The sequence below is a fragment of the Vicugna pacos genome, chromosome 2, assembly GCF_048564905.1.
Source record: "Vicugna pacos chromosome 2, VicPac4, whole genome shotgun sequence".
Lineage (NCBI taxonomy): Eukaryota > Metazoa > Chordata > Mammalia > Artiodactyla > Camelidae > Vicugna > Vicugna pacos.
In genome coordinates this window covers 94,370,417-94,384,885 of record NC_132988.1, presented here as the reverse complement: position 1 = coordinate 94,384,885, position 14,469 = coordinate 94,370,417, and the positions used below count along the sequence as shown (strand labels likewise).

General features: G+C 41.0%; 1 protein-coding gene across 3 annotated transcripts in view; it reads left to right on the top strand.

Annotated features, from left to right (window-relative positions):
- TBC1D1 (TBC1 domain family member 1) overlaps positions 1-14,469 on the top strand; it is a 181,187-nt gene that overhangs the window by 79,561 nt on the left and 87,157 nt on the right. For all 3 annotated transcript variants that reach the window (XM_015243989.3, XM_015243990.3, XM_072945268.1), the window contains exons 3-6: positions 1,878-1,967; positions 3,719-3,823; positions 4,346-4,478; positions 9,106-9,197. In XM_015243989.3, the coding sequence (XP_015099475.1) occupies positions 1,878-1,967; positions 3,719-3,823; positions 4,346-4,478; positions 9,106-9,197 (420 nt within the window). The remainder of the gene's footprint in view (positions 1-1,877; positions 1,968-3,718; positions 3,824-4,345; positions 4,479-9,105; positions 9,198-14,469) is intronic.

Here is a 14,469-nt window from a genome sequence, read left to right as displayed (position 1 = left end):
TTCTCAGGAGAAAATCCTTATTTTAGTCCCTATTAGCCTTTGGAGTCATCAGGGGGAAGCAAAGAGAATCTGTCTTCTATCCTGTCTAATTTTTATCCCCCTCCCTCGGGGTTGTGCAGACACCTTTTCAATGTGGTAAAAACAGTTAATATGTATAAAAGAGGCCCCCAAAGGTTTTATATATATATATGTGTATATATATGTATATATGTGTGTATATATATGTATATATGTGTATACATATGTATATATATATAAATTTCAAGTAATATATTTCAACACAATCTTTTTGGAAGATACTCCCTCTTTACTATTGTTATTAATTTGTGAAATACTTATCCTTTGTAAGTCTGGATAATTAGATTTGGGGATAACCTGGTTTTTGAAATTTATACACGAACTGAAATATTAGTTTAGCCAACTGCTTACTCAGTTTTTTCTAGAAGCAGTTTGGTGAACTGACAGTGAGCCAAATGCTCAAAGAGGCATGGACAGGGAAGCTGTCCCTGGCAGTGGCAGCTCCTGGCTTACATGCTGATCCTGGCCCTTCTGGATGTGTTGTCCTCCCTGAGAGCCCTCTGGGTCTGAGCTGACAAGACTCAGAGCCCTCCCAACAGTGAGCTGGCCTCCGATGATACAGGGGACTGACTGTCCCTCGGTCTCCTCTGTCTCTTCTTTGGCTTAAGGCTGACTGACATTCTAGAAAGAGCAAAATTAACTTAAATGTAATGTCTGGTTTCTGTGGCGAAGGGTGAGGAAGCTGGCTGTGTGCATGTATGCAGGTCCAAGATCAATATGGTGTGTCACAGAGTAAATAGGACCCATTTCTTCCTCTTTTCATGTTGACCTAGTATCCTGAAAAGAGTGTTATGTTGACAGTCAGACTTGTGCTTTAACCTGTGATTTATATTTTAAAAAAAGACAAAAACTCTCAGTGTCATTGGGAAAGCTGCTCAGTGCATTTATTTTTCAAGTACTTATTGTGTGACTGCTGTATACAGGGTCCCTTGCAACATGCAGGAAAAACAGCAAAGACAGGCACGGTCTCTGCTCACGTGGAATTTAGATTCCAGGAGGAGACCAACAACTGATTGTACAAGTAATTGTCTCACTGAAATTGTGATTAAATATCACAAAGGATAAGTAGAGGATCCTGTGAGAGCAGCTGGGGTATCGGGGAAGACTTCTTTGAGAAAGTGACTTTCACTGAGCAGAGGTTTCATTGTGGTCATCTAGAAGAGAATCCTGGGTTCAGGGAGCAGCAGGTGAGGGAGGGATGCTGCACAGTTAACATGGCTATTGCAACACAGTCCTTTGCTGCAACGGACATCTATTAGGATATCTGTTAGGCTGACTCAAGTTTGTAAGTCAGTGTTAATTTATGCTAATGCTCTAACTTTTTTAGAAGGTCAGGTAAGCAGTGGTGAATACCTAACTCACAGTGTGCACTCAACAAATGGTAGATTATTTTAACAGTAATTTAAGAAGACTTTTGTTATCATTAGAAAGTGTTCTGGAATTTGTAAAAGCGAAGCTCCATATTCGCAGGGAGATTCACTCATGTAGAAACCTCAGTGCCTTACCACACTTGGGTATGGGACCTGGGGCTCTGCTGCTAACTTACGGATAGTTGATCCTTTCATCTCAAGACTGCTGCCTGTTGTAGATGAAAGTAGCGATGGTCGTCTGTGCTACCCGAAATCCGTAGGATAGATTGTAACCTTGAAGTGATTTTCTGCATGAGATGGTCCGAATTCTATAGGAGCTTGACTCTTTTGTTCTTTATTTTCATAGGTCATGAAATGAGAAAGTTTGTGTAATAAATTTGAATTCAATTTTCATGAAAAGCTAGTTGCTTTTTTTGTTTATCTTTTAAGATTGGTCAATCGGAAGTTTACCTCATCAGTCCTGACACCAAAAAAATAGCGTTGGAGAAAAATTTTAAGGAGATATCCTTTTGCTCTCAGGTAAATGGAGATGGGTTATCAGCTCAAGAGCCATTGAATTTTTTAATAAATTCTTTTACTTTGTCACTGAGCCGAAGTGGTTAAGGTTACAAGGTGTATGCTTTGTAAGTACCCAATTTGTGATCTTCATTTCTTCCTCCTTTTGTATATTAAGGCAAAATGTGAATATAATTTTGAAATCAAGTATTTTGTTTTTAGCAACCATAATCTACTGGAGAACCTACTTTCCTTTTTTAAATCATCTGTAGTTATATTCCACAGTCATAATTCCAGGTGTATGTATATGTGTACGTGTGTGTGTTAATATATGCATTCATACATACAAATATATATTTTTAAATAGATATTTCTGCGTTACAAAAACTCCTAACTTTTGAGTTACCAAAGATCATTATTTCTTTTTCCTTAAAATATAATAAATAGTGACTATCTATAAGGGTGTCATCCTCAGAATACAGTGTCTCCTTGAGTTCTTTCTTGATAATCTCCTGGGTGTGTTTCACAGGGAGATTTTGGAGAATCTGTCAATTGTAATGGGCTATGCCAGTTTTACTCAGGATCTCCTAGCAAATATGAAATCGCTTAAAGTTATTGTATGCCTCCTTTTTAAAACTCATTTTCTGATTTCCATTTTCTCAAAATAAGATATAATGAAAGTCTCCTTGTTTGATTTATAACATGATCTACATATGGATTCAACAGGGAATATTTTTCCCCCCAAAATGTGACAACAATGAATGTTCATGAATACAGTCGAATAGGGAACCCTTTACCAAGGAAAAGTTTTTCCAAATCACACTCCCCTGAGAAGTAACCTCTTGCATCTGGTTAACTTGCTGTTGGAGAACGTTGCCTGAGATGCTAGACTGTGTCGGTGATTGCCCGTTTGTTGGGAGATACTTGACCTGAAAGTGAGATTCTCCACAGACTTTTTAATCTTGATGAGGTGCTATTTCTATTGAAATGTTATTATTAAGTATTTACCTTTGCACGTGATAGTTTTTGTCATTTCCTAAATGGTGTGGTTGACATGATCACCTGACGTTCAGAGTGTCAGCACTCAGATCTCTGCATGCTGGCGATTTCAGGAGACCCTGTGTATTCACGCTTATGGATGAAGTCTTATCTGTGTTGCTGTGCCTCTTAGCTTATACTCTCAAAACAAGTGTGCATACAATATTTATTTGAAAGAGCTCTTAAGAACTGTGGTAGAGCTTTGGCCTTAATATCTTATGTGTAAAAGCTTCTCCATTCTTTTTGTATGATTTTTGATTCATTGTTCCTTCCAGTTTACTTCAGTATTTACCTATTTCTTATTTTAGGAGTACAAAGATGATAAATCTTTTCTCTTAACCTTTGTGTCTGCATGTGTGTGTGTGTGCATGTGCGTGCGTGTGTGTGGGTACACTTGTGTTTTTTCATCAATGTCTCATCTGCTTACTCCTTGATACCTAAGAAAAGTTCTCATTTTTCTGTGTCAGCTTTTCTCTGCTTCCTTTTAGTGGTAAAATGAGCATGAAAAACTCCAGTTTTCAGATGCTACGTCTCTTACTGTGGGGGTAGTCAGGGTAACATTTTAGTAGAACTTCACATTTGAGAGGTGTTTTTAGATTTTTTAAATACCTGAGAAAATAATACCTTTATGTAGTGTCCTTTAAAATTGTACTGCGTAAATCTGAAGCTGCATGTCCGGCACTGGTGCCTCTTCTGGAGACAGCTCACCGCTCCCTTCTCTCTTCCCGCCTCCGCAGGGTATTAGGCACGTGGACCACTTTGGGTTTATCTGCCGAGAGTCTTCAGGAGGTGGAGGCTTTCATTTCGTCTGTTACGTATTTCAGTGCACAAACGAGGCTCTGGTAAGTGAGAAGGAGCCGTTCTTACCTTGAAGTTTCCTTTACAAGGGATTTCAACCTCACTGATTTCTTTCCTTAGCAAAACCATATGGCCTCATTGGCATGTTATTTGGCTTTAATTATTTATCCATGGCTGTTTAACAGTTAGCTAGTTAGCACACACCTGAGCCTTATTTGGGTGTGTGTTTTCAATTTTCATTATTCTTAAAGACCTGCTCACTTTCACCCCTGCTTTATTAGCATTTTAAAAATATTTTGGACTTTTGATCAGAAGACTTGGCTTTTTCTCTCAGTATTTAGTTTGAGCCTAGTTTTTACCTTATCTCCTGGAAGAGCTTTGCACATTCATCATGTTTCTCAGACTGAACGTAATCCTAGCAGTTATTATGATTATTTTCTGTCAGCCTGTGACTGATGCTTCAGAAGAATCTTAAAATCCCGAGTCTTTCCGCAGAGTCCTGAGCCCTCTGCCCAGCTCATTTCAGAGTGGCCTTTTGCTGACTGGTCTGCCTTCTCTCTGTCCAGGTTGATGAAATCATGATGACTCTGAAGCAGGCCTTCACGGTGGCTGCGGTGCAGCGGACGGCCAGGGCGCCGGCCCAGCTGTGTGAGGGCTGCCCCCTGCAGGGTCTGCACAAGCTCTGTGAGCGGATCGAGGGTGAGCCTGGGCGGAGGGTGAGCGGGGACCCCTTCGAGCAGATGAATGTCTTCTGTGTGTCAGCCACTGCACTAGGCACCCCCTGCTACCACCTTCCCTCCAAGGGGCTCTGAGGGTAGTGGAGGAGTTAGGGAATCCGAGAGTACAACCCCAGTTGTGTTGCTAATCAAAGGGATGTGAGCGCTCAGTCACGTTGGCTGCCATGGAGAGGGCTAGTAGGATAAGAGGGAAGACTTTCCACTGGGTGTCCCGATCAGAAGGTCATCGGTGACCTCTGCCAGAGGAGTTTTAATGGGGTGGAGTGGCCGGAAGACAGGTGGCAGTTGAGAAGCCCATTACAAAGGGCACAGGAAATGGTGCTGTGAGTATGGACAACAGTTTCTAGAAATTTGGCTTAGGGAGAAACTGCAATAAATGTTACAGTTTGCAGATAATGTTGATCATGTACTTAAGATGTGCCTGGCTCTGAGCTGGGTGTTTTCTTTAACATGTGTTATCATCCATTTAATCCTCACCACTTCGTGGGCAGAAAAGGGATTATTTATTTTGTACATTTCAGGGGTAAGTAAACCTCCTTTCTGGGTTTTAAAAAAATTTATATTTATTTTTATTTGGAAGGGGGAGGTAATTAGGTTTATTTATTTATTAGTTTATCTATTTTTTTAAATAGAGGTACTGAGAATTGAACCCAGACCCTCGCTCATGCTAAGCACGCACTCCACCACTGAGCTGTGCCCTCCCCCTGACTTTCTGTAGTTTTTGTTTTGCTTTGTTTTGTTTTGTTTTGTTTTTGGATGGTAGCCATTCTGACGTGTGTGAAGTGATATCTGATTTCCTTTTTTAAAGATAAATTGACATCATCTTAAGGTCCTCAAAGGTTCATTTGCTGGCATTCCAGTGCTCTTTAAAATGAATCAGAATGATAAACATTTTAAACTGTGTTTTCCTAGTTGTTACTCTTTGCTGACATTATACAAAATATATCTGGGAACAAGAAAAGTTGTGCTTTAACAAGAGATCCCATCTGAGAAGATCACTAACCCTTTCCTTAGTGGTTGTCAAGATAAGGTAAACGATGACGGAAATGCCCCTTATGAGCTCATTAAGAACCAGCAGTGACTCTGGCCTTGAAGATAAAGCAGACCGTGATCTGGAGGAACTGGAAGGATTCCAGAGTCCCACTTGATAGATCTTTCTTTGGTCTGGCTTAGCTTTCAGAAGTTTAAAGCTGAAAAGTTTGATTATGGTAGGGATTTTGCTGCTGCAGTTTTGGAGTTACCGTTTAATTCATCCTTTTCCCTGATAAAATACCAAGCAAAGCAGAAAGCGATGCTGACGGAAAAACATCCATTAAGTAGCACAATTAGGAGGCTGGTGAGGGTGTTTTGCTTTTGTGATGGGAAGCATTTCTAGAGTGTAGATGGCCCATTATTACAGCCATCTTTACTAGAGGAGATGCTGATTATTTTATGAACAGTTTGAGGTTCTTGCTTTTTGCTATATTGCTTCCCTAGTAAGTAGAATGAAGTGGTTTATTAAAGCTCGTTGTATGTTCCCATTAAGAGTAGTTTTATAGGAAGCCACGATCTGGGCAAGAACTTCATACACTGTGGAGAGGACCAGTGACTTGGCCACAAAAAGGACTTAAAGACTGTTTTCTTAAGCAATTGATATAGTCACGTGTGCTCTGGAATCTATAAAATAGAATAAATACAGTGTACATATGGGTAATGGTGGCCACTGCACTCTGGAGCGCACTTACAGCTTGTAAGAGGGGCTTCTGTTCTTGTTTCTGTTTGAATTATGTACAACTGCTAGTATTACTTACATGGTATTTTGCTTTTTTTTTTTTTTTAAGTTTAGAGGAGCATTTGGGGAATTGCTGGAAAGAATTTATACTTTCACTAAAAAGAAAAAAAAAAAGGTGAACTAAGGTTTTCTTTTGCTCTCTAAATAAATTTACCTCCAGCACAGCAAAGCCATTCAGATTCAGAGCTCCCTCTAGTAAGAGCCTTTTCAGCCGGACAGCACAAAGGCCAGCGCGCTAACCACCCTGGAGGGACTGTAGTCTGGGAAAGCCCTGGACTCTGGTTACCCTTCTCTGCTGTGTTTCTTGCCTCCCTTCTCGCCTATTAAAAAAAAAAAGGCTTTTGGCATCATGCGGGGAGTGCTGCCTTCTTGCTGCAGACACCCCGCAGAAGTGGCTGAAGGTGGTGAGAAGCCCCGTGGTGGGTGCACGGTGGGGAGCAGGCACTGGGCCCAGGAGGACCACCTCTGTTTTAATGTGGGGTGGGAAGGACCTAATGAATGGAGGCATCCTCACGGCAGGGGTAGAACTGTCGCAGGGGCTCTGTGCCTGCTGAATGTGAAGAGTAGTCTGTATTGTATGACTTCACCCGAGACTGTTAGAAGTGTACCTAATTAGTCCACCTCTTCGTGGGGTTTTTCTCTACACATGAATGTCTCATCAGACAGAACAGTGTGTCTGAGAGAAGATGCTTACACTGTGTCATTGACGTCCATGTCCGGGGGAGGATTTTCATCTAATGATTTCTAAGTGCTAATTTTACTCATAAATTTAAACACTGTTTTGATTCAACATTTCAGTAGTTAGTTCAGTAAAGTCATCTCTGTTTTTTCCCTGGCTGCTGTGACCTGCCAGCCTGCCATAAGAGTACCTGAATTGTGCTCTGACAAAATCCATCTGTCCTTTTGCACTTGTACTCACCTCTTTTTTTTTTAAATTGAAGTATAGTTGACTTACAATATTATTATTAGTTTCAGGTGTGCAACATAATGATCCAATATTTTTATATCTTACATACCATACAGTGTTGTTATAACATTATTTACTATGTTCTCTGTGCTGCGTATTCCATCCCTGTGACTTATTTATTTTATAACTGGTAGTTTAATCCCCTGGTATCTCTTATTTCCCTTCACCTGTTTCACCCATTCCCACCTTCCCCTCTCCTCTCGTGACCACCAGTTTGTCGTCTGTATCTTAAGTGTGTTTCTGTTTTGCTGTATTTTTTGTTTTGTTTTTTTAGATTCCGCATATAAGTGAAAACATATAGTATCTGTCTTTCTCTGCCTCATTTCACTTAGCGATTCACTTTGGTATTAAAGCCACTGGTGTCAGGTGACTTGACTGTCCAGGTGAAGGGGAGCAGTGGCGTGTTTCAGAGTGGTCCCTGATGGCAGGCAGATGTGGGTCAGATTTTAACTGTGTCCCTTACTTAGCTGATGACCTTGGACAAAATACTTGACTTCACTGTGCCTCAGTTTCTTCTTCTACAGACACTGGGACGACTAAAAACAGTGCCCACTTCAAGGATTATGTTGAGGATTAAATGATATTATTCATGGAGTATTGTGCACAGTAGTCACTTAAATAATTGCCTTTTATTTTTATGGTGACTTCTTAGGGTTTTCGCTCCCCCCCCCAAAAAAAAAGATTGAGAGGAAAGGCAGGACTTCTGGAAGCGGAGAGAGCTGCAACAGTTTGAGCAGGGGCCGCAGCCTGTTAGGAGGGTGGGGCTCTGCCTTCTGCAGCAGGAGGGGTCGGGGGAGGCACCCTGGCTCTGGGCACGGATCGGCCCCCTGACCTTTAGTCACTGTCTTCTCTGGACCTCAGCAAACTCATCTGTAAAACAGAGGCATGATTTCCAAGTCCCTGTTCGGATGTCGGAGGTCCCCTCCAGCCCTCCTCAGTGACACAGGTAGATCTGGCTTGGAGCCCCTGCCCCGCTGCTCACCCAGGAGCAGGCGGGGGTGGCAGGTGGATGGGGACAGGACTGCCCTTGGACCCAGAGCAGTCGGCAGCAGTTTTTCCACGAACATTAGGTCAGTGATTCCTTTCATTCCAGATTCTCTCTTCATGTGGGGTGTTTATCTCTGGCACCAAGAAGAGGCCGAAAGGTTCCTAGCCATTTATGTGTGGAGAAGGAACTTTGTGAAATATCAGATTCTAACGGGTACTAACACTGCAACTTTATTTTAAGGACTTTTCCTCACACTCCTTTGTAATGTTAACTAGACAGTCTTAAGACTGTTAATAAGCAAGTGGTGGTGAAAAGAAAAGTTGTTAGCCACACAAATCAGTTTTCCGTGAAAGAGCCTAATATGTAAAAGGAAAACTCTGGTCAGTTTTCAAATGTTAACGTACAAATACTCCCAAGAGTTTTCTGAGGACAATGCTCTGATTGTGTGAGGTGTTCTAACATGGAGTAGCGGTGAAAAAACGCAATTGGGAGCCACACAAACCTGAGGTAAAGCCCAGTTTGGTGGTCTTTGGAAATTATGGGAGCTCTCTGAGTCTCAGTTCCTGAACTGTAAAATGGGGCTAATCGACTCTTGTTCGTCAGATTGTTCTGACTATTACATGACCCAGGCCTGAAGTTGAAGTCAGTGCCTAGCACACAAGGGCTCAACCAAAAAATGTTGGTTGTCACCGGCATCATCACCGACATGTTGGATTAGAATTTCCGTGAAACCTCAAGAGCCTGAGGTGGGGGTGAGCACCCACCTTTCATGTAAAGAGGAGTGATTATGGGAGGTGTTGACTCTCCCTTATAGCTGTTACGAGTGTTCTCATGTCTCTGTCTTTTTAAAAATCTCTTAATAGGAATGAATTCTTCCAAAACCAAACTAGAACTCCAGAAGCACCTGACAACGTTAACGAATCAGGAGCAAGCGACAATTTTTGAAGAGGTTCAGGTATGGTAATGGTTTCTAATTTCTAGAAGGAACGAGAAGGCAGGCAACTTATCCATGAAATGTTATTTATAAAAAATTGCAAAGCAGAGCGGTCAGAGCCCCGAGGAAGTGGCCCCGAGTTCCTCTTGGCTTAAGCTTTAACAGCCCCCTGGAGGGGGCCAGGTCAGAATTGGTTTTCTTGTGAAAATAACTAAGCCAGGGGAGCTGTCCTTCAAAGAATGAGAGAAAGGAAATGAAGTGGAGAGAGCCTCAGCCCGGGAGACAGGGGACCTGGACTTTGGTCCCTGAGCGCTGCTCTCCCCAGGAAACCTCTGCCCGCGCCTTCCTGCTGGGGATTCAGCCCTCCTTGTGGGAGTCTCAAGGCTATAACATTTCGTACATGAAATTGAACATAATTGTTCCTCCCCTCTCTTATTTTTCAGTTTTGAAAATAGATGATGTTACCTACTATGTGATATATCAAACTTAAAAACAAAATACAGAGTGGGGAGGGTGTATGTCAGTGGTAGAGCACTTGCTTAGCTGTATGGGATCCTCGGTTCAATCCCCAGTACCTCCATTTAAATAAATAAATAAATAAATAATACATAAATAAATATAAACCTAATTATCTTCCCCCCCCAAATAAACAAAAATTTAAAAAAACCAAACAAAAAACCAAAATACAAAACAAAACCCAAGCTCGTTGGTTTTCTGCAGTAAACCCGGAAACTCGCTCTTGTCCTCACATTTCGATGCACGTTTCTCGGGGAAACCATGCTGTGTGTGCTGGCATGCCTGTAGTCTGTTCATTATGAATCTTTAATGAGCTCATCAAAAATTTCATGTCTGCTTTAGCTGAGGGGCATTTTCTGTGGTTTCGTGGCACTTCTCTAGGGAGGAGAGCACAGCAGAACAAAGCATTAATCTCTCTTTTGGAGGGAGGAGAGTGGCAGGGTTCTGCAAAGAGAGGAGTCTTTAAACAAAACAGGAAGGCCGGCAACTCTAGACTGTGACTTCTCTCTCCCTCCTCACTGGGGGAAGGACTGCAGACAGGGCCCATGGTCTGTTTTCTGTTAGAGTGAAAAATTAAAGAACTGTCTTTTTCTTTAATCACAAGTTAAGAGTTCTCCTTCCCTTGTTTTTCTGCAGTCGGATTGGCAGATGTTTGTAGAAAGAAAGCATAGTAAGGTTTTTAAATTTCATAAATAGCTTAGAATAACTTACACAATTTCCAGTTGCCTTTAAATTTTCTTGTTTTCTTCTGAATTGACTTGAGACACACTACTTTGTTTTTTCTTCAAAGATCTTTAGAGTTCTAAGTACACAGTCCTCTCAGGCAAATTTAATGTGATTTGTACTTGGGATTCATAAATAGATGGACATTTGCTTCTGACTGTTAATGCGTTTGTAATGGGAGCTGGGGCTGTTTTCATCTGATGCTGGCCCACTTTGCTGTATTAGTGCTATCAAGTCACTTTGGGGAACATCTTTCTAGCAAGCATAGAAGACGTATGTTCCTCCCCTAATGTGAGTTGGTTTTCTTTTTAATTTAGGCAGCACTGTGTAGTTTTCCCCAGAAGACTGTGATGAATCAAGATAGGTAATATCCAAAATATTCTTTTGCAGCAGTGACAAGTTCCTAATGGATGTGGTTCTGAGATTCTCATTGATGCATGAAAGTTTAAGACACATTATGACAAACAAACATTAGAGAAAATCAGTGACAAAGGTTTGCTTAAAAAAATGCATTCAGTTAATATCTCAGGGCCCTGTGTGTGGTTGTAGAAGGCACTGTAATTTTTTGATTGGTTTAAAGACAAAGGGAAGTCCTTCTGTTCATTGGCTTTGAAAAGCCAGCTCATACTTTGTCTTCCATCATTGTAAGTGTGGCTTTTCTTTAAATAATGCAAATTTGACATGGCTTTCTTCTGATGGCTTATTGGTAGTCTTGTTAAATTATTTCCTCAATGACCGATCTTGTTTTTTATAGAATATTTTATAAACCAAGTCACTGGTTTATTTTTTGGTAGTAGTGCCTGTTGATGTTTTTGAAAAACCATGGGTTTTGAAAACATGAAGAAAAAAGTGGCTTTGCAGTATCATGAGACTTCTTATAAATAGATTGGTTAATATTTTCCTGGAGAATAGTTTTTTTCTGAGGAATTCTCCAAGGGCAAATTTTTATAAAACAAATCTAATTACTATTGAAATAAATGGTACATGATTACTTAAATAGTTATTGAAGCATACATATTTGTTTTTGTAAATCAGTGTTTCATGTTAAAAAAAAAAAAGTGCAACCCAAACAGAACCGGAAAGAAGCAGATCATTAATTACTGTGCAGATGGTGCTGGGGATTACCACTGCTGCCAGCAAGCCAGCTTCGGCTTTGAGCTCTGAGAGGAGGACTTGGTGCCCCATAGGCTTGCGGGGCTGCTAACCCTCCTCTTCCTAAGAGGACGCATGACACTGCAGAGGCACTTTTTTTTTATCAATGACCTTTTTGAAATGTACAATTTTCAACATATCTAGGTGGGTATATAGGAGGGTGACCCGCAGGCGGGGCCTTACTCTCTCCTGCTGTCTCCACTGGCTGAATGTGTCCACATCCATTGTCCTCAGAGGGAGAAACTGCTTTCATACCAGGTGGAATTGGTGAAGAAAATGTTTCTAAGTCTTAATTTCCTTCATCTGAATGAGTGCGTTTTAGGGAATGCCTTAATGAATACTCAGTAGGTAAATCAAGTAGATTGAGACTCAATAGATGTTGATAATGGATTAAATAACATAACTTTAAACAAGTCAAAGATTAATGGTTGGAGGAACTCCCCCCCCAACTTTGTGTAGACTATGTATCAACTTAGTTGGCTTTTCAGTGATTTAAAGATGATTTCTTGTAAGATTTTATTATCTTTTTTTTTAAAAAGATGTCTGGTGGTTGTATCCAGGTGAGCGTCGCTATTTTAAATAGACTCCTCAGAAGACCATAGACTTTCTCAGTGTTCTGGTATTCATTAGCCAGTGTTAGAAATTGATTTTAAAATCATTTTTACAACTGACTTACAGAGAAATGAGATTAAGAAGTGTAACAAAATTGGCTTTGTTACTTTTAATAGGCAATTAATTATTTTGCATTGCTCTTTTTAAAAAATGAAATCTATAGCAAAGCACACAATCAATGTTGTATAGTTCAATGAAATTAAAAAAATATTTTTGCAGTTAAAAGAAATTTTTGAGGCATAGTTTTTACAATATTATGTAAGTTTCAGGTGTACAATATAGTCTCTCTCTCTCTCTTTTTTAAATGGAGGTACTGGGAATGGAACCCAGGACCTCGTGCATGCTAAGCAGGGGCTCTGTTACTGAGCTGTACCCTCCCTGTCTCAGATGTACAATGTAGTGATTCACAGTTTTTAAAGGTTTTACTCTACTTATAGTAAAATACTGGCTGCATTTCAGTGAATTTTCATAAGATGAATACGCCTGTGCAGCAGCACCCAGACTGGGAAATAGGGCCGTCCCGTCCCTCAGAACCCGGTCAGCACTACCCCCAGGGAACCACTGTCCTGACTTCTGACGCTGTAGATAACTTTGAGTAAGCAAGTTAGTTTTTGACTGCAAAGTAGTATTATCCAACTTGAGTCCCCATTATTTTCCTCAGATTTGTCCCTCTGACTCATGGCTATTTATAAATCACCTTTAGGAAGGAGTGATTTGCCCCTTTGGAGGATGGTGAAGTCACATGGCCACATGGGCGGTATTAAGGTGGTGCCACCTCGCGAATCGTTTTCACTCAACAGGAGGGTCGCCCCGAGTCATGTTTCAGTTATTTTAAGGAGGGATTTATTTCTTGACCTTGTGTGACACCCCAGACATGGTGTTCTCAGCCTCACCGACTTTCCCTGTGATGCCTAAGGTGCTCTGTGATGTAGTGTCTGGGCGACGGCTCTGGTGGTACACTGTGTTCACTGCAGTCTCATTTTCTGTCCATTTGAGTAGGTTCCTTCATGTGTATGTTGAGAAAAAGAAAACATATTAATAATTCTCCTTATTACTGTGTTCTTAGCCTTTTTTAATATTTTGAAATAAGTGATTGTGAAGAATTTCTCCAAGAAAATAGACATATTTTTGTGAGAGCAGCCCAAGGTTTAATTAAAGAGTAGGAGCGGAAAGAATGGGGCAGCTCTTGGGTGCCTTTCTGTCCTGTCTGCTCCTCTCTTTAAAAAAAAATAGACTTTATTTTTCAGAGCAGTTTTAGTTTCACAGAAAAAGTTCCTGTAAAACTTCTCATGCCCTCCCCCACCCTCCCCCAATCAGTTTCCTCTGTTAGAGTCTTGTTTTAGTGTGGTACCTTTATCACAGTTGATGAGGTGGTATTGATGCATCTTTATTAACTAAAGCCCATAGTTTACATTAGGGTTCACGCCTGGTGTGGTACCTCCCATGGGTTCTGACAAACGTATAATGGCATGCAGCCACCATTATAGTACCATACGGAATTGTTTCTTTGCCCTAAAAATTCTCTGTGCTCCACCTGTTCACCCCTCTGCCCCCCTTCAAGCCCCAGGCAACCACTCATCTTTTACTGTCTCCATAGTTTTGTCTTTTCCAGAATGTCAAATAGTTGGAATTATACAGTTTGTAGCGTTTTCAGATGGTCTTCTTTCCCTTCACAGTGTGCATCTGAGGTTCCTCTATGTCTTTTTATGGTTTGATAGCTCTTTTTAGTGCTGAATAATATTCCATCGTCTGGATGTACCTGTTTGTTTATCCATTCATCTATTGGAGAACATCTGGTTGCTTCTTAGTTTTGGCAGTTACGAATAAAGCTGCTGCAAACATTCCTATGCAAGCTTTTGTGTGGGCGTACAGTTTCAACTCCTTTTGGTGAATACTAAGCAGTGCGATTGCTGGCTTGCCTGGTGAGAATGTGGTCAGTTCTATAAGCAGCGGCCAGACTGGCTCCCTAAGTGGCTGGACCATTTCACGGTCCCGCCAGCAGTGAGTGAGAGGTCCTCCTGCCTCCTGGGCCTTTAGATTCACAGTGGCCTTCCCGAAGTCAGCAGAATTAAGCTGGGATTGTGGTGTGTGACTGCCACTTTCCTCTCTTGAAGATCTGATTGGGACCTTCCCTGGAAAAATCCACTTGTTGCATAAAACATGTAAAAATTTATAACATTAAGGTCCCTGGCTTGGCATCCAGAGTGAGATCATCTGTTCTAGCCTTTAAAATAGTTAATCTTTAGATTTGAAATTTGGAAGAATAGAAAGTCCTCAGTGAAAACAACCC